This window comes from Oncorhynchus masou, chromosome 11, assembly GCF_036934945.1.
Source record: "Oncorhynchus masou masou isolate Uvic2021 chromosome 11, UVic_Omas_1.1, whole genome shotgun sequence".
Classification (NCBI taxonomy): Eukaryota; Metazoa; Chordata; class Actinopteri; order Salmoniformes; family Salmonidae; genus Oncorhynchus; species Oncorhynchus masou.
Window position 1 is genome coordinate 36,887,614 of NC_088222.1, and position 25,906 is coordinate 36,913,519.

At 40.6% G+C, this 25,906-nt stretch overlaps 1 protein-coding gene across 1 annotated transcript; it reads left to right on the forward strand.

The window, feature by feature from the left end:
- The first annotated feature begins 15,315 nt into the window (after positions 1-15,315).
- On the forward strand, positions 15,316-23,225 carry mrpl22 (mitochondrial ribosomal protein L22). Its single transcript, XM_064978427.1, has 7 exons — positions 15,316-15,393; positions 15,498-15,540; positions 15,751-15,886; positions 16,044-16,109; positions 21,231-21,308; positions 22,060-22,129; positions 22,950-23,225. The coding sequence occupies exons 1-7, from the start codon at positions 15,366-15,368 to the stop codon at positions 23,156-23,158; spliced, it is 630 nt and encodes a 209-aa protein (XP_064834499.1). The 5' UTR covers positions 15,316-15,365; the 3' UTR covers positions 23,159-23,225.
- The last annotated feature ends 2,681 nt before the right edge of the window (positions 23,226-25,906 follow it).

Sequence of the window (25,906 nt, forward strand, 5' to 3'; positions counted from 1 at the left end):
TTATGGCGAGCCGTTTTGCACCCCTGCAATGTAACGGCATAGTAGCCTACATATTTGTGTATAAAAAACATTGTAAACCACAGCTTAATAGCATTGCCAATTTGGTTTTCGAACTGAGGCACTTTTCCCCGGGGACTGTCACTGAAGGTGACCCAGTCCAGGAGAGACCGGACCAGTCAGGTCTTAAAAGCTTGGTTGCGCATCGGAGAGTTTCAAAGTCATATGCTCATAGGTCCGTTGACAGCTCAGTTTTTATATCGTACCTAATTATTAATGTAGATGGAAATGTCCAGATCCTGAAATAAGCAAAACTACAGACTGTTCTCCATGGGTCACGACCACTGTGTAGAATAGATCATTGGTCATAATGCACAAATTTCAACAGAGCTTGGCTGTCTGCCCATGATTAAATGACTCTTTAATGGAATATCGAATGACACTCGTGCTTTCCTGTAAAATCGAGTGGTTGTTGTCTAAGCTCTTAGGCACTGAAGATTGTGGTGATCAGTTGCATGTAATTGAGCCTTATACAATTATATAGACTACAGATGAAAGTGCTTAATTTATGGCTAGGGGTTCCTCTAGCGGAACATTTCGACAACATCCGTGAAATTGCAGAGCGTGAAATTCAAAATAAATTATTAGAAATATTTCACTTTCATTCAATCACAAGTGCAATACACCAAAATAAAGCTTAACTTCTTGTTAATCCAGCTGGATTATCCAGATTTCAAAAAGGCTTTACGGTGAAAGCAAACCATGCTATTATCTGAGGACAGCACCCTATCAAACAAACACATGACAATCATATTTCAACCCGCCAGTCGCTACACAAAACTCAGAAATAAGATATAATTCATGCCTTACCTTTGAAGATCTTCTTCTGTTGGCACTCCAATATGTCCAATAAACATCACCAATGGTCCTTTTGTTCGATTAATTCCGTTGTTATATCCCCAAAATGTAAATTTATTTGGCGTGTTTGATTCGGAAAAACACCGGTTCCAACTCGCCCAACATGACTACATATTATCTAATAAATGACCTGTAATCTTGGTCCAAACATTTCAAACAACTTTCCTAATCCAACCTTAGGTATTTCAAAACATAAACAATCAATAAAATTTAAGACAGAATAAACTGTGTCAATTGCAGATAAAATTAAAGTGGAGCGAGCGCCAGGTCGAGCGCACCAAACACAACAGTACACTAGACTCGACACTCAGTCTGAACAGCCATACTTCTTCATTACTCAAAAGAAAAACATCAACCAATTTCTAAAGACTGTTGACATCTAGTGGAAGCCCCAGGAACTGCAACCAGATGCCTCAGAAATCTGGATTCCCATAGAAAACCAATTGAAAACACAGTCACCTCAAAAAACAAACAATTCCTGGATGGTTTGTCCTCGGGGTTTCGCCTGCCAAATAAGTTCTGTTATACTCACAGACACAGTTTTAGAAACTTTAGAGTGTTATCTGTCCAAATCTACCAATTATATGCATATCCTAGCTTCTGGGCCTGAGTAGCAGGCAGTTTACTTTGGGCACGCTTTTCATCCGGACGTGAAAATACCACACCCTATCCCAAACAGGTTTTACGGTTGTAAAAGTTGTGGAAGTGTCTGACTGACCTAGACCAATTTGGACTGGGCACATGACCATAGCCGCGGGAAGTAGGGGTGCTTAGGGTGCTGCAGCATCCCCTGAAAAATCGGAATAAAAAATATATGTTAATTAAAAATAAAATAAAATTCAAGTTGTGCACTGGGCCTTTACCAGTCCTGTATTACGGTTTGATATATCCGTCTGTAGCGCTCCAAAAATTAAAAAAATCCAGCCCCATCCCACCAGCAGGGGCATCATATGGGTAGGCAACAACAACATAAAGTTTACTAAAATCATTCCAATCCCTATTAAAATGCAATGTCTGTTTAACATTGGGGCTGGCTTTAGGACCATGCGGAGCATTGCTCAGAGAGCAGCTGCCAGCCTGTGCCCCTTTCTGTCACATTTGCTTTACCGGTCAGCTTTTTAGGCAGTGCACCGATTGCTTTGAATTTGATGACAGTATTTGAACGTGGCCTTGTAAGCATTGTTGTAATCTGATAACCAGTGGTTCATTTAATTGTGGATTAGGGGGTGGAGAGCCCTCTTTTGGTGACCATTCAAAACCAAAAGCTGTTTAATTGCTATTAAAATATAGGTTGTGATATCTGTAAGCCTATTTGTTATTCTAATTTATTCGTCCAAGTAGGCTAGTGGAATTTTGGTTTCATGTAGGCCTATTGGTATGAAGATAAAGAACTGAACAACAAAATTGAGAGCATTTCCCAAAAATACGTGTCTTGTTTTTGACTTCAAGGACAATAACAATTGTAGGCTATAACAAATGTGCATTGTCATGCAGTGACAGAATGATAATTGAGATAATGCAAATAATTAATGATTACCTAGTTGGGCTACGTTTTCAAATTTCTTGCTGTAGGCCTACATCATCATCATCTGCCTGCATTCCTACCTGTACCCTACCTGCCTCTTGTATAATGTATTTCTATCTCTGACTCTGTCAGTCTTGCTTGTCTATTTTCTTAAATTAATTTTAGTTACTATAACAGATCATCGCGGGCCGCCTCCGCGTTGTCTACTATGTTGCAATATTCATGTTCTCGGAGTAGTTTTGTTGATACAAAATGTTTCAATATTCTCCGTGCCACCTCGTTTGTTGATACAATGTTTCAATATTCTCAGAAACACCTTGTTAATGCAATGTTTCAATATTCTGAGAATGTTTCCCTTCCCTGGAGAATAATGCAGACAGGCAAATACATACATTTGCTGGGCGCACACATTATAAGGAACATTTCTGAATGCAGAGCAAACATTTTGGTGGTAAACGCACAAGTCAATTACACTGTCACAGTAAGCTGTATGCACCATTACACAAGGGTGACGTCATATAGCCCATAGCAGGGGTCTGCAACTTTTTCATGCGAGTGGCAATTTACAATTGATCCTACAATTTCTAAAGATCTGTGTGCCATATATGATTTTCATATAAGCATTGTATGCAACAAAGAAAATGTCTAACTGCCCACAAGCCTAATTCTAGCTGGCTACTCGACAGACACGCTGTCCATTCAGCCACGCCATACGGAGCTCCACTATGCCTACGTGTACATTGTGTATGGAGGTGCTGTCCATTCAGTGGTGCTGAATTACAGGCGCCCTTAATGTGTAGATTTTGTCAAGTTTTTTGAGTAGTACATTGTACACGCCATTAAAAATACCTTTAAACCTAACGTAAACCTAATATTGTGGTGATAATGTCTGAAGGACATTTGTTTGCTTTTGCTGTTCTCCAAATAGCATTTTAGAGTTTAAAGATTGTGTAGAAGTACAGTAAATGAGCACCCCAAATAGCCATACCCTAAGTTTAGCTGAACCGATGGCTCATAGTTTAACACCATCTGCTCTAATTCGCTCACGAAACAGTAATTGAAGAATATCTAAATGCATATTCCTATGAAACTGATTGAGATCAAATGGTTGGCATGCAGACCAGTGCTTGACTTGGACTGAAATAGGTTCCGGTGTGGTGAGATAACACGATCGGTTGGAATAAGGCCATATGAGCGCTTATTCCAAAGAGCGCTCTGTATGCCATGTCCCAGTGAGCCGAGTTTGTTAACAAAACAGACAATGGGACGCCTTTTCACACAGAGATGCATTTGTCAAAAGATGGCGCTTGTTCTGTGTAAACTGTGCGATTATATTGGAGACAGGTTTAAAGCAGTGAATGTCATCTATTAGTTTGCTGTTATAGTATTTCTAAATAGCTGCAATATCAGCCAGGGAAACAAATTGTTCTCACTTTATGATAGAACACTCAGAGTTTTCTGCCTGACTGTGGCGCTATTTCAAATCAGGTGTAGACCTTACAGTGAAATGCTTACTTGCAAGCCCTTAACCATTAACCAACAATGCAGGTTTAAGAAAAGTACGTTTTAAGGAAATATTTACTAAAATAAACTGAAGTAAAAAATAATAATACATTTTTTAATATATAAAATAAAATTAAAATAATAAGAAAAAAGCTGATAATTAAAGAGCAACAATAAAATAACAGTAGCAAGGCTATATGCAGGGGGTACCGGTACAGATTTAATGTGCGGGGGCACAGGTTAGTCAAGGTAATTGAGGTAAAATGTACATGTAGGTAGAGGTAAAGTGATTATGCATAGATAAAAAGAGTAACAACAGGGGGTGGGTGGGTGGGTCAATGTAAATAGTCTGGGTAGCAGTTTAATTAGCTGTTCAGGAGTCTTATGGCTTGGGGGTAGAAGCACTCTGGTACCGCTTGCCATGGGGCAGCAGAGAGAACAGTCTATGACTAGGTTGTCTGGAGTCTTTGGCAAGTTTCAGGGGCCTTCCTCTGGCACCACCTGATAAAGAGGTCCTGGATGGCAGGAAGCTTGGCCCCAATGATGTACTGGGCTGCACGCACTACCCTCTATAGTGCCTTGCGGTCGGAGGCTGAGCAGTTGCCATACCAGGCGGTATGGCAACAACCAGTCAGAATGCTCTTGATGGGGCGGCAGTGTAGCCTAGTGGTTAGAGCTTTGGACTAGAAACTGGAAGGTTGAGAGTTCAAACCCCCGAGCTGACAAGGTACAAATCTGTCGTTCTGCCCCTGAACAGGCAGTTAACCCACTGTTCCCAGGCCGTCATTGAATATAAGAATTTGTTCTTAACTGACTTGCCTGGTAAAATAAAAATGGTGCAGCTGTTTAAATTTTTGAGGATCTGCCAAATATTTTCAGTCTCCTGAGGGGGAATAGGCATTGGCATTCTTGATGTGTTTGGACCATGGTAGTTCGTTGGTGATGTGGACACCAAAGAACTTGAAGCTCTCAGGCCTATCAGTGTTGGAGTTGTGCTTGGCCATGCAGTCATGGATGAATTGTTATGATTTCTTGTGATCACAAAAAAACCAACTTATTTTGTTCAAATAGAGATATAATTAAATTGTGTGTGTTTAAAAAAAATATGGGCCTGGCTGAGAATAGAACATTCAGTTTTCTGCCTGAGTGTGGCGCTGTTTTTCTTGAGTATCTTGGGACCAGAACAAAACTACATATTATATTCAACTAGACATTGAAAAAATGGTGTTTCTTTAAAAAGATGGGCCGGGTTGACATGGACTGTTTTCTCATCTTATTCTCGTTGTGGTTATCCACGGTTGTTTGTTTTTTTTACCAGGTAACAAGAACTGAAAACAAAGAAAACACGAGTTGAACCAATAGAGTCCTTATTTTACTCAACTATAGATTGAATTAAATGCTGTTTCTTCGAAAAGATGGGCCTGGCTGACATGAAAAATACATTAAGTGGAAAGGATACACAGACATAGAGGTTGATTATCTTTCTGCACATCTCTTTATTTACAGTACTGGCTGCCATGTTTAACACAAACACAGTACATTGAATACTACCTGAATTGATCCAGAAAAGTAACAGTAGGACTACTGTCTCACAGCAAGGTGAAACAGGTGTGTGTGTGTGTGGGGGTGTTTGTCAGATTATCCCGTGTCCACAGAAACACTTTTGATTATTCTCTGCCCCCAGTGCATGTGGTTTACTATGGTCTTAGCCATGTTCTCACCAAGCCTTATCTTTTCTCTTTCTCTGTCTCCCCTTCCTGAGGGCCTGAGGCTCTTGGACCACGACTGAGGACACCCTGGCCTTACACCTGGAGGTGCCTGGCCCAATTACACCTGGTCCCCCTCTACCTGCCTGTTACTTTAAAGACCAAAATTAACCTATACAGCTCTGGATCCATTGTCTTACCTACTACTGCAACAGCTTGTGTCAACTATTTGCCTTTTTATAGAATACCCTTGTTTACTGATGACTCTGGAAGAAGGACAATGGCTATGCAGCCAAAGTAAATTATCACTCACTAGTGAGTCATTAGTATAAAAAAGGGTATTCTATAGAAGGGCAAATAGTTGACACAATTTGTTGCACTAGTACGTAAGACAATGGACCCAGAGCTGTATAGGTTAATTATGGACTTTAAAGTAATAGGCAGGTAGAGGGGGCCAGGTGGGATTGGCCCAGGCACCTCCAGGTGTCAGGCCAGAGTTTGGGGCTTTTTGCTGTTTCCGTTTACTACTCAAAGAGAGTGAGCTCCTGTCCAAGTCAAGCACTGATGCAGATGCAGTTTGGACATTTGATTGAGAAATTATGACAAAATGTACTTTTTTTTGCACTCCCGTACTTAAAAAAAATGGCACTACACAACTGATATAAACTCTGGATTGCTGATGCTATGTATTGGCTAATGAGAGGCTTGGAAGCCACAGGCTGGCTATATTGGCACTCCCCAGTAGGAACAGTCCTCCATAGCAATTAATGGAATTCTACAATATTTCAATTAAATATTTCAAGGACAGAATTATATGTATTTAAGTAGTTTGTTGTTGTAGTGGGGACAGTAACATAACTAATCTCAAAGAATTATACTTTAAGGAAAATGTTTGCATATTTGTACATTTGTTGTTATTTATGTTTAGCTCACAGAATATAATTGTAAAGTATACATTTAGGTGTCTGTAATATAATAATGTAGCAAATACGAATGTATACATTAATAAATGCATTTCTGTAGCTTCCAAAATATATTTCTTTACAACATGGGGGAGTGCCAAGATGGAGGCACATTGTCTTCAGCACAGCGTCCCCTATCAGCCATCTAGTCTATATATAAATCATTGGCGGTTGATAGGGTCAAGTACAACAATTGAAAAACGTATTTCTTTAGCGGGAAGATCACAGTCGTGGTGCGTGGGTCAGATCACTGGGGAAGGCCCCCCCCCAAAAAACAACATAATGTTGTGATAATTGCGTTGTTTGGTCTATAACCTGTTAGTTCATATGTCTTGACACCATGATATATAGGCCAAAGGCCGAGACAATAAGAAGTCACAGTGGCAGAATAATTTCAACCACACATTTGTTTCATTACAAAACCAGTGAAGTCCACAAAACCAGTGGTGGAAAAAGTGCTCAATTGTCATACTTGAATAAAAGCAGAGATACCTTAATAGAAAATGGCTCAATAAAAAGTGAGTCCCCCAGTAAAATTCTACTTGAGTTAAAGTCTAAAAGTATTTGGTTTTAAATATAGTTAAGTATCAAAAGTAAATGTATGAATCATTTCTTATTCCTTATATTAAGCCAACCAGACACCACCATTTTTTTATGGATAGCCAGGGCCACACTCCAACACTCAGACATAATTTACAAATAAAGAATTGGTGTTTAGTGAGTCTGCCAGATCAGAGGCAGTTAGGATGAGCATGGATGTTCTCTTGATAAGTGTGTGAATTGGACCATTTTCCTGTGCTGTTAAGCATTCCGAATGTAATGAGTACTTTTGGGTGTCAGGGAAAATGTATGGAGTAAAAAGTACACTAGCTTCTTTAGGAATGTAGTGAAGTAAAAGTAAAAGTAGTCAAAAATATGAATTGTAAAGTAAGGTACAGATGCCAAAAAAACGACTTAAGTAGTATTTTAAATTATTGTTACTTAATATCAGGTTTCAGGTAAGACTGTGATGCAGACTGTGTTGAAGTAACAATGTTTATTACAGCAACAGGGGCATGCAAACGACAGGACAAGGAAAGCAGGTGTCGATAATCCAGAGTAGTGGGCAACGGTACAGGACGGAAGACAGGCTCTGGGGCAGGCAGAGTGGTCAGGCAGGCGGGCTCAGAGTCAAGATAGGCAAGGGTCAAAACCAGGAGGGCGAGAAAATGAGAGACTGGGGGAAAGCAGGAGCTAAGACAAAATGCTGGTTGACTTGATAAACAAGACGAACTGGCAACAGACAAACAGAGAACACAGGTATAAGTACCCAGGGGATAATAGGGAAGATGGGCGACACCTGGAGGGGGATGGAGACAAGCACAAGGACAGATGAAACAGATCAGGGAGTGACACTTAAGTACTTTACACAACTGCACAAAACATATAGCATGTAACAAGCAGTTACAAGACCTACAGTATGGTCAAGGAAGGTAATGTTTCTGACATTTTCTGACTTCTAAACAACTATTGATTAAGAACCATTCCAGCACCATTTCAAGTTTAACATTTCAACATCTAATCATCTGTTCTTAGTCTAATACAGTGACAACTAAAATACACCAAAAAATGATTTAGTGCAATCAATCTAATATAAATATGATGTGGCTGTCCATGGTACTGATTCCTGTGTGTGTGGAGTGTGTGTGTGTGCGTGGATCCAGGAAAAACATTTTGACTCAACCTACTTGTAGAGGAACGCCAATGCCATCCTTCTCTTTCAATGTTGCCTAAACTGTCTGTGACTTATGTCCTACAGTACACGCTTTTAGTTCTTGCCCTAGGCTACCTGGCTAAAATGCTTGCTCAACAGCCTTCCTTTCATGGGCAACTATGCACCAGGCCATCTAGTTACATTTACATTTACATTTAAGTAATTTGGCAGACGCTCTTATCCAGAGCGACTTACCATTAGCATGCTACATCTAGCTACATGTTGACGTTCCATCCTCTCAGGCCAAGGGCACAATGTATTAATTTAAGGTTGGATCAGAATCACCAATATAATCATTGGCCAGTATGGAGAATTAAGTAAAACCACCAGTCCAAATCCCTATCTCCATCCTAGCTAGCCACTGGAGGACGACGACACAACAAGATGCAACAATACAAGTTTTTTTTTTCTGTCGATGATGTTTGGCTTCTGATGTGATGTGATTGTTCTGATGCCAAATCCAAGCTGACTGCCCGTAACACTTTTTCTTGGTGTGCCTGGATCAATTCCAGCTTCACCCACTCAGTTTAGATTAATGCTGATTGGCTATTATTTTATTCAAAACATTGTCAAGGGAGGCCAAATGCTCGCTGACTTCCATTTCATTCAATGGCATGGATGGCAACAATGTAATTTTGACCAGACAGCATCTGATGGATACGCTCCACATACTGAAACAGGGGGGCGCCGTTTCGTTTTTGCGGATGCTCTCTGCAGTGAGATACTGTGCCTTCGGAAAGTATTCAGACCCCTTGACTTTTTCCCACATTTTAATTGAACCTTTATTTAACTAGGCAAGTCAGTTTAGAACAGAGCTCTGACAGAACTCTAGAGTTCCTCTGTGGAGATGGTAGAACCTTCCAGAAGAACAACCATCTCTGCAGCAATCATGCCTTTATGGTAGAGTGGCTAGACGGAAGCCACTCCTCAGTAAAAGGCACATGACAGCCCGCTTGGAGTTTGCCAAGAGGCACCTAAAAGAGTCTTAGCATGAGAAACAAGATTCTCTGTTCTGATGAAACCAAGATTGAACTCTTTGGCCTGAATGCCAAGCGTCATGTCTGGAGGAAACCTGGCACCTTCCCTACGGTGAAGCATGGTTGTGGCAGCATCACGCTGTGGGGATGTTTTTCAGCGGCAGAGACTGGGAGACTAGTCAGGATCGAGGGAAAGCTGAACGGAGCAAAGTACAGAGAGATCCTTGATGAAAACCTGCTCCAGAGAGCCAGGACCTCAGACTGGGGTGAAGGTTCACCTTCCAACAGGATAATGACCCTAAGCACACAGCCAACACAATGTAGGTGTGACTTCGGGACAAGTGTTTGAATGTCCTTGAGTGGCCCAGCCAGAGCCTGGACTTGAACCCGTACATCTCTGGAGAGACCTGAAAATGGCTGTGCAGCGACACTCCCTATCCAACCTGACAGAGCTTGAGAGGATCTACAGAGAGGAATGGGAAAACTCCCCAAACACAGCTGTACCACGCTTGTAGCGTCAAATGCAAGAAAACTTGAGGCTGTGATCGCAAATGTGCTTCAATTAAGTACTAAGTAAAGGGTCTGAATACTTATGTAAATGTAATATTTCTAATAAATTAACACAATTTTCTAAAAACCTCTCGGAAGAGTCTTAGTGGTTCCAAACCTCTTCCATTTAAGAACAATGGAGGCCACTGTGTTCTTGGGGACTGTCAATGCTGCAGAAATGTTTTGGTACTCTTCCCCAGATCTGTGCCTCGACACAATCCTTTCTCAGAGCTCTACGGACCATTACTTCTACCTCATGGCTTGGTTTTTGCTCTGACATGCATTGCCAACTGTGGGACCTTATTTAGACAGGTGTGTGCCTTTCTAAATCGTGTCCAATCAATTGAATTTACCACGGGTGGACTCCGATCGAGTTGTATAAACATCTCAAGGATGATCAATGGAAACAAGATTTCTCCTGAGCTCAATTTTGAGTCTCATAGCAAAGGGTCTGAATACTTATGTCAGTAAAGTATTTGTGAGAATGCCAAGAGTGTGCAAAGCTGTCATCAAGGCAAAGGGTGGCTACGTTGAAGAATCTCAAATATAAAATATAGGTTGATGTGTCTAACACTTGTTTGGTTTCTACATTAATCCATATGTGTCACGACTTCCGCCGAGGTTGGCTCTCCTGCCTGTTCAGGCGGTGCTCGGCGTTCGTCGTCACCGTCCTACTAGCCACTACCGATCCCTTTTCGTGTATCTGTTGGTTTTGTCTGATTGGTTTCACCTGTGTGTTGTTTAGTTAATTAGTGTCTGTATATGTAGTAGGTTGTCCCGCCCCTGTTTTGTGCGGGATTGTTATTTGTGTATTCATGTCAGTCGGTGTATCTTGTGTTTATATTCTCCGGTCTGTCTTTATCCTGTGTTGGATTGTTCACCCTGTGTGTGTTGGTTTGACCGTGTTTCTTGTTCGCCGGAGAATAAACTGTATATCGCTATCTGCTCTCTGCACCTGATTCCACCCACCTTGTTTAGACGTGACAATATGTATAATTTCATAGTTTTGATGTCTTCACTATTATTCTACAATGTAGGAAATAGTAAAAATAAAGAAAAACCCAGGAATGAGTAGGTGTGTCCAAACTCTTGACTGGTAAGGTACATTTAAGTAAAAGTGAGAATAAAACATGTATTGTTTTTTCAATGACCACACCACAATTGAACAAACAGGTGTGATTCAGTACATATCAAGAAACAGCCAACACTTGTGCTTACTTTCACTGTCTGTCTGCCTCTTTTACCATTACTTATTTTTTTAGTGGAAGCTGTAATGAGTTCTGTGTGTAGCTTGTGTAGAGGAGTCAGGCGCAGGACAGCAGATATGAGCAAATAAATGTAATTTACTCAAAAATAGACTAAATACGATACAATAAAGCGAGCCCACATAACGGACCATATTACATACAAACAATTACTCAAACAAACATGGGGGAATAGAGGGTTAAATAATGAACAAGTAATTGGGGTATTGAAACCAGGTGTGTAAGACAAAGACAAAACAAATGGAAAATGAAAAGTGGAGAAAAGTTTTTTTTTTCCTTCCAACAACCAAACAGGAACCACAGGGGAACGTTACGTAAAAGTTCTAATTTTTATCAAATAAAATAAAATTTATTTGTCACATACACATGGTTAGCAGATGTTAATGCGAGTGTAGCGAAATGCTTGTGCTTCTAGTTCCGACAATGCAGTAATAACCAACAAGTAATCTAACCTAACAATTCCAAAACTACTACCTTATACACACAAGTGTAAAGGGATAAAGAATATGTACATAAAGATATGAATGAGTGATGGTACAGAACGGCATAGGCAAGATGCAGTAGATATCGAGTACAGTATATGCATATGAGGGGTTAACAGGCAGTGGCTCGGGTGGTTGTTGTCCTTGATGATCTTTACGGCCTTCCTGTGACATCGGGTGGTGTAGGTGTCTTGGAGGGCAGGTAGTTTGCCCCCGGTGATGCGTTGTGCAGACCTCACTACCCTCTGTAGAGCCTTACGGTCGTGAGCAGAGCAGTTGCTCTGTCCGACAGGATGCTCTCGATTGTGCATTTGTAGAAGTTTGTGAGTGCTTTTGGTGACAAACCGAATTTCTTCAGCCTCCTGAGGTTGAAGAGGCGCTGCTGTGCCTTTTCCACGATGCTGTCTGTGTGGGTGGACCAATTCAGTTTGTCTGTGATGTGTACGCCGAGGAACTTAATACTTACTACCCTCTCCACTACTGTCCCATTGATGTGGATAGGGGGGTGTTCCCTCTGCTGTTTCCTGAAGTCCACAATCATCTCCTTTGTTTTGTTGATGTTGAGTGTGAGGTTGACACCACACTCCGAGGGCCCTCACCTCCTCCTTGTAGACCGTCTCGTCATTGTTGGTAATCAAGCCTACCACTGTAGTGTCGTCCGCAAACTTGATGATTGAGTTGGAGGCGTGCATGGCCACGCAGTCGTGGGTGAACAGGGAGTACAGGAGAGGGCTCAGAACGCACCCTTGTGGGGCCCCAGTGTTGAGGATCAGCGGGGTGGAGATTTCCTAAAGCTTATCCTTTGGTTCTTAGAGAAATCACTTTCCCACAATGTTCCGAGAACGTTCTGTGAAAGTAATTTCTCTAAGAACCAGAGGTGAACATTACAGGAACGCTCAGCGCTACCTGGGTCATACTTGTCAGGTGTAGTTCACTTTTATTGTATCTCACTAAAATACCCAATGAATGGTGGCCAATATTGAGAGATATCGTGAGGCTACCCTCACGTATCTGAAATTACATGATCAATTGATGTTTACTCATCATGGAAAGCATGCAGTAACTTGCTGTATAACTCTGATGATAGAACTAAATTGCGCAATTGTTCTGCATGGAATAATCTGAAATTTGTAGTTGTGACTATGCTCTTCAAGAGGTGATGGTATTACAACCAAATAGTTAAGATTTATTTAACATTCCCTTGAAAACAACACGCAGTTAGATGTCAATGGTTTTAGCAGAGCTGGGGGTCTCCTTGCCCCCCAGCAGGCACATTGAACGCACAACTTATTGTGACGTTTTATTGATAACGACCTACAGAAACTGAATGCTGAATGATGACTGGAGTAATTTTCTTTCTAAGTGAGTAGATACAGTAAGATGTTTTTGAACACTTCAAAATTAATCATGAAAATGCCATGATTAAGAAAAATAATGAATAATGATGAGTAAGAAAGTTAGAGGCTACAACAAAACATGTTAACCTCTCATCAATACTAATACCATGGGAGATTTGCATTTGTTGTGGGGGGTAGGATCTTAGTTCCTCTGTAACTTTCTCACATTTTATCATTCACAATTAATTCATGATTATCCATAATCATAGCATCCACATTAATGCAGACATGTTCAGAAACATCTTCTATTCTTACTTACTTCCTTTCATAGGTCTCTTTCCTCCTTCCTTTTTTAGCATTCTTTCCTTCTTTCCTTTCCTAGCTCCCATTCATTTTTCATTCAACACAGAGAATAGACATATCTTCCCTGTCTCTCCTTCTCCTGCGGGGCAGCAATACCTCACTTACTCATGCTTCAAAACCAGCTGGTGAAGGGAGAGATGTGGATGATGTGCTCATCTGATGCCAAGGATAGACACATCTTCCTTGTCTCTCCTTCCAATAGTTTGGAAAATATACACTAACACTATCAACACCAGGTTGAATTCTCAGGTTTTGACCTCCTGTTGTTTAACTACAGTTTCCCCTTCTTACTTACAGTGGACTCACCAGAGGAGGCTGGTGGGAGGCGCTATAGGAGGATGGGCTCATTGTAATGGCTGGAATGGAATCAAATGTTCATGTTATCCAGCACGTTGGTGACTATAACTGTAATACTGGCAACAATTTAATTACACTGTTTTTGCCCAACGTTTACTGGCACCGGTCATATTCAATTGGTGTTGAGCGTTTGGAAATTCATTAGTTATTCTGTTCTCTGGCACACTCAGACGAGGGTGCTCTAAAATCAGAATAGATAGCCAGAGTGAATTTACGAACGCGCCCTAAGTCTTTCGTTCTAAATCTATGGACTCGATCCAGTCATTTGATCTAAATGTTCTGTTGCCATATTGGCTGGCAACGTTCTTATCCCTTGCTTGCTAGTTAGCCAACTTTGGCTAACACTGTCACGTCGAACAGTGCAGCCAGAATAACAGCAACGTAGCTGTTTTTGCATTTGTTTAAGCTGTTTTCTAGCGATTTTTGTGGGGTACATCCATTACAATGAGCTAATGATGTGAAACTTCGTATGGCATAGAACATTTGCTCTCTCACCAGGCCACTGTTCAGAAAAGATAGCCAACTACACAGCTAACACAATCACTTCAAACTGAAGCTGCATTTTGTGTTTTTCTATTGACATTTCTTTGTGTATATCCATAAAATGATCCTGAGTCATAATTTCGACTGGATGAGAAAAGCTGCCAGCCTGTCTGTCTCCTCCCGAACCCTGACACATTCATTACCACTGGAGATCGAATTTCAGTATTGAAACAATGTTGCAAATGTTGGAGAGACAGACAACAAGGTTATTACAAATCTTTGTTGTTGAAAGCCAAACGCTAGTCTAAAAGAAATGGAAGATATTGTTTAGATTATTTTTACAGTGTAGATCTAGTATATAAATAGCCTCATATGCTGAGGAAGTGAAGAGAGAAGTAGAGGAAGATGGGTCCAGGGCGAGGGATCCGAAGAGGCTCCCTGTGAGTAAACCGGGCTAATAGAGTGATAGGAATAACGTGTGCCAGTAAGGTTGCTTTCTGAGCATTCATAGCCATGGTTATCAACTGTACCGCAGAAATGGAACTGAAATAATAGAAAGTAGAAGTTGTGGTGCTAGCTACAGAGAAATACTTGGGTGTATGAGATTTTACTGCAGAAGAGTTACAAGGTGTGTTAGTGGCAAGGTTTTAACGGGTGTTGGTAGGGCAATTTTGCTTCCTTTTCCAGTCCCTTGTCCCTTCCCTTTTTTCCTTTTCCAGTCCTTTGTCTCTTCCCTTTTTGTGTAATAAAGTGTAATGAATTCACACTCCAGAACATAGGGCTAAATAAGATACATATATTAATAGGGAGGCCGTTATCGGCCACGCACTCCAGTACAGTATATGATGGTGTATGCACCTTTTAGTTGGTTGCGATCTGCCAATACAAATTTCAAGAAGAAGATAGGCGACTGAGCCCTGAGAAGGAGCGCCAGTATCTTTGCATTTCCACTAGTTACCTTAGACCAAAAAATGATAAAAACAGAAAATTGCTTTTTAGTTGTAATTTAAAGTTATGGTTAGGCATAAGGTTAGCAGTGTGTTAAGGTTAGGTTTAAAATCAGATTTTAAGAAAATACATTTTAGAAATAGGCGGAGTTTATGAATGTGTAGTTGTGGTAAGTTGCGACGACAGTCTCGCGTGCACTTGCCGTAAAGCAGAACGTGTGGGTGACGTCATACATTCAACATGGCGATCTCCGTAACGGTAGGCGGTGGTAAGTTTAATAGTATTGTACTTGAAATGCCAGTGTCTATTTCATTCTCTACCTCTTCTAAAGTGTGGTTTAGAATGAACTAAACATGGGTTATGTTTTCATAGGGTTCACACTACTCAGGAGTTTTCCTGGGCAGATACGCTCAAGGTAAGGAGAACCAGCACACGAGCTAACAGCGTTGTAATTTCAGTGAAGGACAAATCAAGCAGTGAAGTTATATGTGCTTACAACTTCCATAATTATACCTATTACAAGTATTTGCCAGATTTTTTTGTATTGCACCTCTTTCTGTCTATAACTTATCAAACGTTAGCTAGCTAACGTTAGCTTCTTAGCGAAGTTCTCTTCTCTATCCAGGCTATTTGCCTTTGGTAAAACCCAGAAGCTCCCCTGCATCCACACCAGCGCCGCATTAGATGTCAACAAGAACTGGGACAGGAAGAACCTGCAAATGTTCCCACCACAGCAGCCTGATGAAGCACGAAGACCTGCAGTGAGTTCCAACAACCAAGTGATACATACAGTAGTTGTGGTTAAATAAAACATGTATTCCGATGGAAGTCATTCCATATCTGACCATTTTATTGTTAACTAAGTGGTTTTCACTTGTTGCGATATACTAAATACAGACCAATATATTTATTTCACAGGAGGTGCACCACTGCAGGAGGCAAATCAAGTACAGCAAGGACAAGATGTGGTATCTAGCAAATATGGTGAGTGTAAAGGTTTGAATGTAAAAGCAACATGTTGAACACCTTCCAGATAGCCCTTGACATAACAGATTTTACCATGTATTCTTACTCTTTAGATGCTATATTCAAAATCTCATAAATGTACCTTCTTTACTTAATCTTCTTGTCCCTCTTGGAAACATAACGAGTTCACCATGGCTCTCCTCACTCTTTTCTGTGCAAGGGCTTTTGCCTCTTGTAAAGAGATCCCTGGTTAACTAAGGTCTTGTAAAGGAGAGCATTGGCAGTTTATACATTTTGCCACATGCACCAATCAATTGAATTCAATATGCTTGCACACATGCAGGACTTTTATTATGACATGAGGTGGAGCAGAGAGGATGTAATTTCAGGCATATGCAGCAGACCCACGTTTGAAAAGTCTGTTTAAAGGCCCAATGCAGCCATTTTCTCTATCAAATAATTTTTCTAATTTCAGTTGAACACCTTACTGTAATAGTTTTCCATTAAAATAATCAGAAAGAAACCTTCTCAAGCTATGACTGTCTGGGAGTGGTCTGACTGGGGAGGGATATGTAATCTGAAAACAAGCTGTTATTGGAAGAGGGGTTTGGAACTCTTTATTGGACTATATTAACTTATACTGTCTAATGTCACCAGGCAAGCCAAACTCCACCCATCCAAAACATTTGATTTGAAGGTCCTGTTTAGGTTGTATATGCAATTCCTTTTAATGAAGCATCCAATAAAACATTTGCCAAAATGTAAGTTGTGCAAAAACTCCTAAACGGCGTACCTGATGTGGTTCCATATGTAACAGAGATCAAAATCTCGGCTAAGATCTTTGAAGGATGGGGAATCTAAAGATGCAACAATTAGGATGTGTTGCTAATAGGACTAGGATTGTGCCTTTGGCTTCTGGTCAATTAAAGTTTATTTGAACCAAAGAAATCAAGTGATGGACAGCAATACAGATAATACAAAGAAATGGTGTGCAGGTGTGGTTGGTAAGCCACAAAAACCAATACAATATATAATTACAAAAATAAAAAGGTTTTCAAACGGATAACCTCCTAATTATAAATATATACATGAATTGATCAGTAGTCATGAAACAGTCATTTATAAAAACCACTTACATAAGTATTCAGACTAGAGGTCGACCGATTAATCGTAGTGGCCGATTAATTCGGGCCGATTTCAAGTTTTCATAATCGGAAATCGGTATTTTGGGCGCCAATTTCCGATTATTAACCTTATTTTTTATACCTTTTATTTAACTAGGCAAGTCAGTTAAGAACACATTCTTATTTTCAATGACTGCCTAGGAACTGTGGGTTAACTGCCTTGTTCAGGGGCAGAATGACAGATTTTCACCTTGTCAGCTCAGGGGTTTGAATCTTGCAACCGCACAGTTAACTAGTCCAACACTCTAACCATTGCACTCCACGAGTAGCCTGCCAGTTACGTGAACGCAGTAGAAGCCAAGGTAAATTGCTAGCTAGCATTAAACTTATCTTATAAAAAACAATCAATCATAATCACTAGGTATAACTACTAATCCAGTTTAGCAGGCAATATTAACCAGGTGAAATTGTGTCATTTCTCTTGTGTTCATTGCACGCAGAGTCAGGGTATATGCAACAGTTTGGGCTGCCTGGCTCATTGCGAACTAATTTGCCAGAATTTTACATAATTATGACATACATTGAAGGTTGTGCAATGTAACGAGAATATTTAGACTTAGGGATGCCACCCGTTAAATTAAAAAAAATACCGAACGGTTCCTTATTTCACTGAAATAATAAACGTTTTGTTTTCGAAATGATAGTTTCCGGATTCGATCATATTAATGACCAAAGGCTCGCATTTCTGTGTGTTATGTTTCATAATTAAGTCTGATTTGATAGAGCAGTCTGACTGAGCAGCAGCAGGCCCGTAATCATTCATTCAAACAGCGCTTTCGTGTGTTTTGCCAGCAGCTCTTCGCAAGCACAGCGCTGTTTATGACTTCAAGCCTAATGGCTGGTGTAACCAATGTGAAATGGCTACCTAGTTAGCTGGGTGTGCACTAATACTGTTTCAAACGTCACTCGCTTTTAGATTGAGTAGTTATTCCCCTTGCACTGCAAGGGCCGCGGCTTTTGTGGAGCGATGGGTAACTATGCTTCCAGTGTGGCTGTTGTCGATGTGTTCCTGGTTCGAGCCCAGGTAGGGGAGAGGAGGGGATGGAAGCTATACTGTTACACTGGCAATACTCTAGTGCCTATAAGAACATCCAATATTCAAAGGTATATGAATTACAAATGATATAGAGAGAAATAGTTCTATAAATACTATATTAACTAAAACCTCTTCAATATTCCAAGGTAAGTCTCATGTTAAAAGGAACCACCAATTTTCATATGTTCTTATGTTCTGCGCAAGGAACTTAAACGTTAGCTTTTTTACATGGCACATATTACTTCTCCAACACTTTGTTTTTGCATTATTTAAACCAAATTGAACATATTTCATTATTTATTTGAGGCTAAATTGATTTTGATGTTCTATATTAAGGTATAAAAAGTGTTAATTCAGTATTGTTGTAATTGTCATTATTACAAATAAAAGAATTGTCCGATTTTAATCGATATCGACCTTTTGGTCCTCCAATAATCGGTATCAGCGTTGAAAAATCATAATCGGTCGACCTCTAATTCAGACCCTTTACTCAGCTACAAGGTTGGACACCTGTATTTGAGGATTGTTTTTATTTTTTTTATCCCATTCTTCTCTGCAGATCCTCAAGCTCTGTCAGTTTTTATGGGGAGCGTTGCTGCACAGCTATTTTCAGGTCTCCAGAGATGTTTGATCATGTTCAAGTCCGGGCTCTGGCTGGGACACTCAAGAACATTCAGAGACTTGTCCCGATACCAATCCTGCGTTGTCTTGTCTGTGTGCATAGGGTCGTTGTTCAGTCTGAGGTCCTGAGCAGGTTTTCATGAATCTCTGTACTTTGCTCCATTCATTTTCCCCTCAAACCTGACTAAAACGCACTGAAAAACATCCCCACATCATGATGCTGCCACCACCATGCTTCACCGTAAGGATGGTGCCAGGTTTCTTCCAGATGTGATGCTTATTCAGGCTAAAGAGTTCAATCATGGTTTCATCAGACCAGAAAATGTTGTTTCTCATGGTCGGAGAGTCCTTTAGGTGCCTTTTGGCAAACTCCAAGCAGCTTGTCATGTTCCTTTTACTGAGTGACTTCCATCTATCCACTCTACCATAAAAGGCGTGATTGGTGGAGTGCTGCAGAGATGGTTGTCCTTCTGGAAGGTTATCCCATCTCCACAGAGAAACTGGAGCTCTGTCGGTGGCCATCGGGTTCTTGTTCACCTTCCCGACCAAGGCCCTTCTCCCCTGATTTCGCATTTTCACCCGGCGGCAAGCTCTAGGAAGAGTCTTGTTGGTTCCAAACTTCTTCCATTTAAGAATGATGGAGGCCACAATGTTCTTGGGGACCTTCAATGCTGCAATCAGGTTGTAGAAAGATGATCAATGGAAACAAGATGCACCTGAGCTCAATTTCAAATCTCATAGCAAAAGGTCTGAACACTTAAATAAGGTGTTTCTGAGCATCTCTTATAGCTTGTCTACTGTTCCCTATGCACTTGAATGTCTACTGGGAGTGGCACTTCAATTTTAATAAAAAAGAAAAGGTAACTCTTTAATTGTGGCCATCCAAGTTTAACACACAATTGCATTTTTAGAAATATTGCACAGTGACTGGTCTTATAAAAGCACATGTTACACTCCAGCAGCAATGAGCTGAAGCGCTGCAGCAGCTCTAGTGTTGTCTGAGGTGATATTCTGCTGAAAATAGTCTGTCTGTCTTTGTTGTGCGTGTGTGATAAATAAAAGACGTGCCTAACGTAAATACACGTGGCAATTTAATTCCACAATTATGCTAATTAAGCCATAGACCGATAAGCATTATGGCCATATGTATTTCCGTGGACTGGTCTTTCCATCAATGAATAAAAGTGTTAATTTGCAATTGGAATTATTTTAATGGGCGGGGGGGGTAAAAGCCTTTAATGCTTTCCTGTGGATATTTTGACAAATTCCCAATGATAGGCACTAAGGTCCAATGCCCTGCAAAAATGTCAAGTAATTTCAAATAGAATCTTATTCAAGATTCGTGATGTACATGTGGTGGGTTTTTTCGCTACGATGTTGTCCAAGAGGGATAGCATCGTCGTATACACAGCTATGGCCTTCCCTGCTTTCACTTTCCTAGTGGGTTGTTGTCCAGTGCCTTCCTTGTGCCTGTCCCATAGATTGGTTGTCATAAAACAATATAATGTAAGGCTGACCTTCTCTGACAGCCTTACTTGTAGGTTGTCCTTTTAAGTATGCTATTTTGTTAGACTGCATTTAACATTATTTTCCTGTGTTTTTATATATATTTCCACACTGAGGTTGGCGTAATACTGTGAAAGTGAATGCGCTTTTTGAAAAGACTGCCTGAAATTTCAGCCTGTTTTGATGGGATGGAGTTTTGGCCTGCCTGGTGATCTCGCGGTAAATTAGTTAAACGACCAATAAGAAAGAGTTTCAAACCTCTGCCAATAACGGCTAGTTTTCCGTTTCCCCCTCCCAACTCAGACCACTCCGACAGTCCTACCAAAATTGTTGCTTGAGAAATTGCTCTTTGCTAAGTACAATTTATTTTAGTACCATTTTAATTTAAAACAATTACGGTAAGTTACTTAATTGTTAGTCAGATGAATTGGTATTGAGATAAAAACAGGTGCATTAAACAGTTTTTAAAATGATGAAGTATTGTAAATAAAGATGTCAATTTAGATATGACATTGTTTTAGCACTATCAGAGTTTTTAAACTATAGCGTGCAACATGGTTCAATGCACCAGTAAATCAGCACAATCTACTCTTTCGTTTTTCAAATCGGCAGTGTCTTGGAGGTAAAATTGGGATCATGTATACTGTGCTGACGATAATATGAAAAGAGTAATGGAGAGCAATGTACAATAAGGCCAACTTGGCCAACAGGGCATTTGTGTTAAGTGCATGGGGCCTGCCATTTTTATGCGTCCGCTATTGGTTGACTTCCTCTTCTGTATTCTTCCAACAGATCAGAGGAATGACTATTGACGAGGCCATTGCACAGCTTGAGTTCAATGACAAAAAGGGGGCAAAGATCATGAAAGAGGTATGTTTTAATCCATGTGACTTTCTACAGCATGCTTTAGCTAGTTTTTGAAAACAATGCAACATTTAGGCTTGTGATGCAACAAGCTTTCAGACTCAAATCAGAATTAGACATCCATTCATGTTTCTCAAACGTCAAATTTCGAAGTGTTGAAGGTTAAGTTTAGGCATTTGATGCCTAATCTTAAAACAAGAATATCAAAACCAACTTTTTATCACTGGATTTGAACATGCAACCTTTTGAACCAGGGGCAGATGCTTGCCTTTTGAACCAGGGGCAGATGCTTGCCTTTTGAACCAGGGGCAGATGCTTGCCTTTTGAACCAGGGGCAGATGCTTGCCTTTTGAACCAGGGGCAGATGCTTGCCTTTTGAACCAGGGGCAGATGCTTGCCTTTTGAACCAGGGGCAGATGCTTGCCTTTTGAACCAGGGGCAGATGCTTGCCTTTTGAACCAGGGGCAGATGCTTGCGCCCATCTGCCATCCCCGACAACAACGCCCTAGCAAAACCGAAACCTACTTGAAGGTAACAGCGCTCACTGTTGCCCCTAGTGGCCTTGTTTCCACATCATCTCCCGTTGTCCTCAGACATGGATGGACGTCAAATACTGATTTATATCACGGGTGACCTGTCTGTGTGATGTGCTCATGTCCAGTAGTTCTATAGTTATACTGACAAAATACACTCGTATGACTTGTCAGTGTTTGGCCCGTCTTCCCTTCATGATGTGATACGTATTTGTATTTTTAAGGTTCTCTTGGAAGCCCAGGAGATGGCAGTCAGGAATCACAATGTGGAATACAAGTCCAATTTATATGTTGGTAAGTGTCAACTGTCGTACATCTTCTTGAAATCTTACACATCAAATTGTATTCGTCTCACACACAGTTCACAGCAAGTATAAAAGGCGCAGCAAAATGCTTGTGTGCTAGCTCCCTTAATGCAGTACGTTAATCAATATTAATAATAATGAAGAGTCAGGTAAAAAATAAGAAATAGAGGTAGTATGCATAGTAATAATACTGTTTTTACAAATATGTGGGCAATGTCTCGGTCACATAGTAGAATAAATGGTCTATAATAGAACAGTATCATAGAACAGCAATGTTGACTGAGTGTTTGTGTGGGATGTGTGGATACTAGTCGGTGCAGAAAGTCTCTGATACACAACTTCATACACATAACATATTGTGAGAATCCTCTCACAATAAAATGTATGGCAGAAATTGCCCATGCATGCCCTAAATAGCATGATTGAATTCCTGAATGTAAATTGTTAACAAGGTTAGAAAAAAGTGATGGTGATCATAAAAGGGTCTATGCTGCATTCTAATCACGTCCTGACTGTTTTCAAATGGGAAAAGGCAATGGAAATTTATTGAAAAATCACAATAGGGATGTAATTTTAGATGCCTGAAAATACATACTTTTCTTCACTTCAGAGGCTGGGTATGATTTATGCAAATGTAATTCAGAGGTTATTATAGATAAACAAATGGAAACAGAAATATATTTATTCTGATGTGTTTGACATTCAAATGCAATTCCAGAATGAGAAATTTGTCATTGTGTTCTATGTCTGTCACACACACACACACACACTCTTTCACCCACTCTTTATCCCCTTCTCCCTCACTTCAGCGGAATCATTCTCCAACAAGGGGAAGTACCTGAAACGTATCCGTTACCATGGCAGAGGAATGTTTGGGATCATGGATAAAGTGCACTGCCACTACTTTGTCAAGCTGGTGGAGGGGCTTCCACCAAAGGCAGAACAGAAGACTGGCTTCGACCAGGCCAAGAATTACGTTGAACAGCTCAAGAGTCGCACCATTATCCACGCACTCTAGGGAAACTATTACTGTTTGTGATTTGATATGTTGTAAATAAATAATGTATCATATTTGAGGGATTGTTTTTACGGTTCTGGTTTCTCTCATTTTGGATTTATAAGTAGTATGTTTTTGTTGTGAGATTGTCTGCTTTTGATCGCACCCAGCAGTTAATTGTTAACATTTTAGTCAAAGCATAAGCTCTTGGAGGCTGTATGTAGCCTAGTGGTTAGAGCATTGGGCCAGTAGCCTAAAAGTTGCTTGTTTCAAACCCCGAGCCGACAAGATGAAAAATCTGTCGATGTGCCCTTGAGCAAAGCATTTAACCATAAATGCTCCAGGTTCGCTGTTGATAAATGCTGACCATGGCCGTGACCCCACTCTCCTAAGTTGTTGCGGGGAGTTAGGATATGCAACAAAAAAAACACAAAATTTTCCAACAACTGTAGAGACAGATTATTTCACTGTGCCTTTAAACAGCTTGGAAAATTCCAGAAAATGACGTCATGGCTTTAGAAGCTTCTGATGACATTTGAGTCAATTGGAGGTGCACCTGTTGATGTATTTCAAGGCCTACCTTCAAACTCAGTCCCTCTTTGCTTGACTTAATGGGAAAATCAAACGAAATCAGCCAGAACTCAGAAGAAAAATTGTAGATCGCCACAAGTCTGGTTCATCCTTGGGTGCAATTTTCAAACCCATGAAGATACCACATTCATCTGTACAAACCATAATACGCAAGTATAAACACCATGGGACCACACAGCCGCCACACCGCTCATGAAGAAGACGCGTTCTGTCTCCTAGAGATGAATGTACTTTGGTGTGAAAAGTGAAAATCAATCCCAGAACAACAGCAAAGGACCTTGTGAAGATGCTGGAGGAAACGGGTACAAAAGTATCTATAGCCACAGTAAAACGAGTCCTATATCGACAACCTTAAAGGCCGCTCATGAAGGAAGAAGCCACTGCTCCAAAACCGCCATAAAAAAGCCTGACTACTGTTTGCAACTGCACATGGGGACAAAGATCATACTTTTTGGAGAAATGTCCTCTGGTCTGATGATTTGGCCATAATGATTATTGTTATGTTTGGAGGAAAAAAGGGGATGCTTGCAAGCCGAAGAACACCATCCCAACTGTAAAGCTTGCCTCCATTGGACTCTGGAGCAGTGAAAATGCCTTCTCTGGCAGTCTGACAGATTAATCTGGGTTTGGCGGATGCCAGGAGAATGCTACCTGCCTGAATGCCTAGTACCAACTGTAAAGTTTGGTGGAGGAGGCAAAAATGGTCTGTGGCTGTTTTTCATGGTTCAGGCTAGACCACTTAGTTCCAGTGAAGGGAAATCTTAACGCTACAGCATACAATGACATTCTAGACTATTCTGTGCTTCCAGCTTTGTGGCAACAGTTTGGGGAAGGCCGTGTCCTGTTTCAGCATGACAGTGCCCCCGTGCACAAAGCAAGGTCCATACAAAAATTAATCCTGACCTTAACCCCATCGAACACCTTTGGGATGAATTGGAACACTGACTGCAAGCCAGGCCTAATAGCCCAACATCACTGCCACTAATGCTCTTGTGGCTGAATGGAAGGAAGTCCCCGCAGCAATGTTTCAACATTTAGTGAAAGCCTTCCCAGAAGAGTGGAGGCTGTTGTTGTAGCAGAGGTGGTACCAACTCCATATTAATGCCCATGATTTTGGAATTTGATGCTTGACGAGCACGTGTCCATATACTTTTGGTCATGTAGTGTATAAAATATTTATTTTGTATTATTACAGAGCCACTTGCAGTTTATTTTTAGTAGAACGTTTAAAAATATCCTCTCTTAAAGACTGGTGTTATTAAAAATACAAAATGAAATAAATATATTTTGCTATTATACTCTATAGACTATTAATCAGTTGGAAAAGGAAGACCAAACTATTAGATTCTTTTGTACTCTAGCAACTGCAATGCAAGATCAAAACTCCATTTCAACGTTGGTCATGCACGCAGATTATTGTTTTGGAAGAGTGTAAACTTGGCTTATTTATCATGAGACTGCGTTATGACATTGCATTATGTTTTGATCTGTGCAAAGCACTGCTGAAATCCCTCAACCACAGAATCAAAACGAAAACCTTGTTAGGAGGCACATCATTGTGGCTGAATAGACGTTTTGGCTTGCTTCCATTCTTTGAATCCAACAGCCAAATCCCCTTCAAGTTGGGACTCCCCTGACAGAGTCTGGTTTTGGATGACAACAGGAACCAAACCATCTTCCCATGTGTAATCCGGTCACACCAGCTCCCATTTCTATGCTCCATTTACTTCTGGATCTTTGATTGTTATGAGCGTGGAAAGGGCTGTCCTAGGGGCCTGACTGCATTTAGAAAACGGTGCGACTTGATAATGCTTTAAAACATTATTGTAAAGAAGAAGTGGTCTAGCATTGACAGTGTAGTCTCCAAAGGAGCACCGCTCTGTATCTTAATCTGCATCTAAAGTGAGATAATTGTTAACATTTTTATAGTCAGTTTCCTAATGTTACCCATTGACTGGCATTCACCTTGATATTTTGACTTATACAACCCATCAGCACGCTCCACCATTCTCTGACAAAATTGTTTACAGTTTCTGTGTATATAAAGGTCTTTCCCATCTTCTAAAGGCCACAGGTTGTGGGAGCAGGAGAGGCCTGGAGCTGGGTCACTGCTGTTCCTAATTGCCCTTTAGTTCCCCACTCTTTATGTTACAGATCTGTCCAGCCTGTCTGATTTGT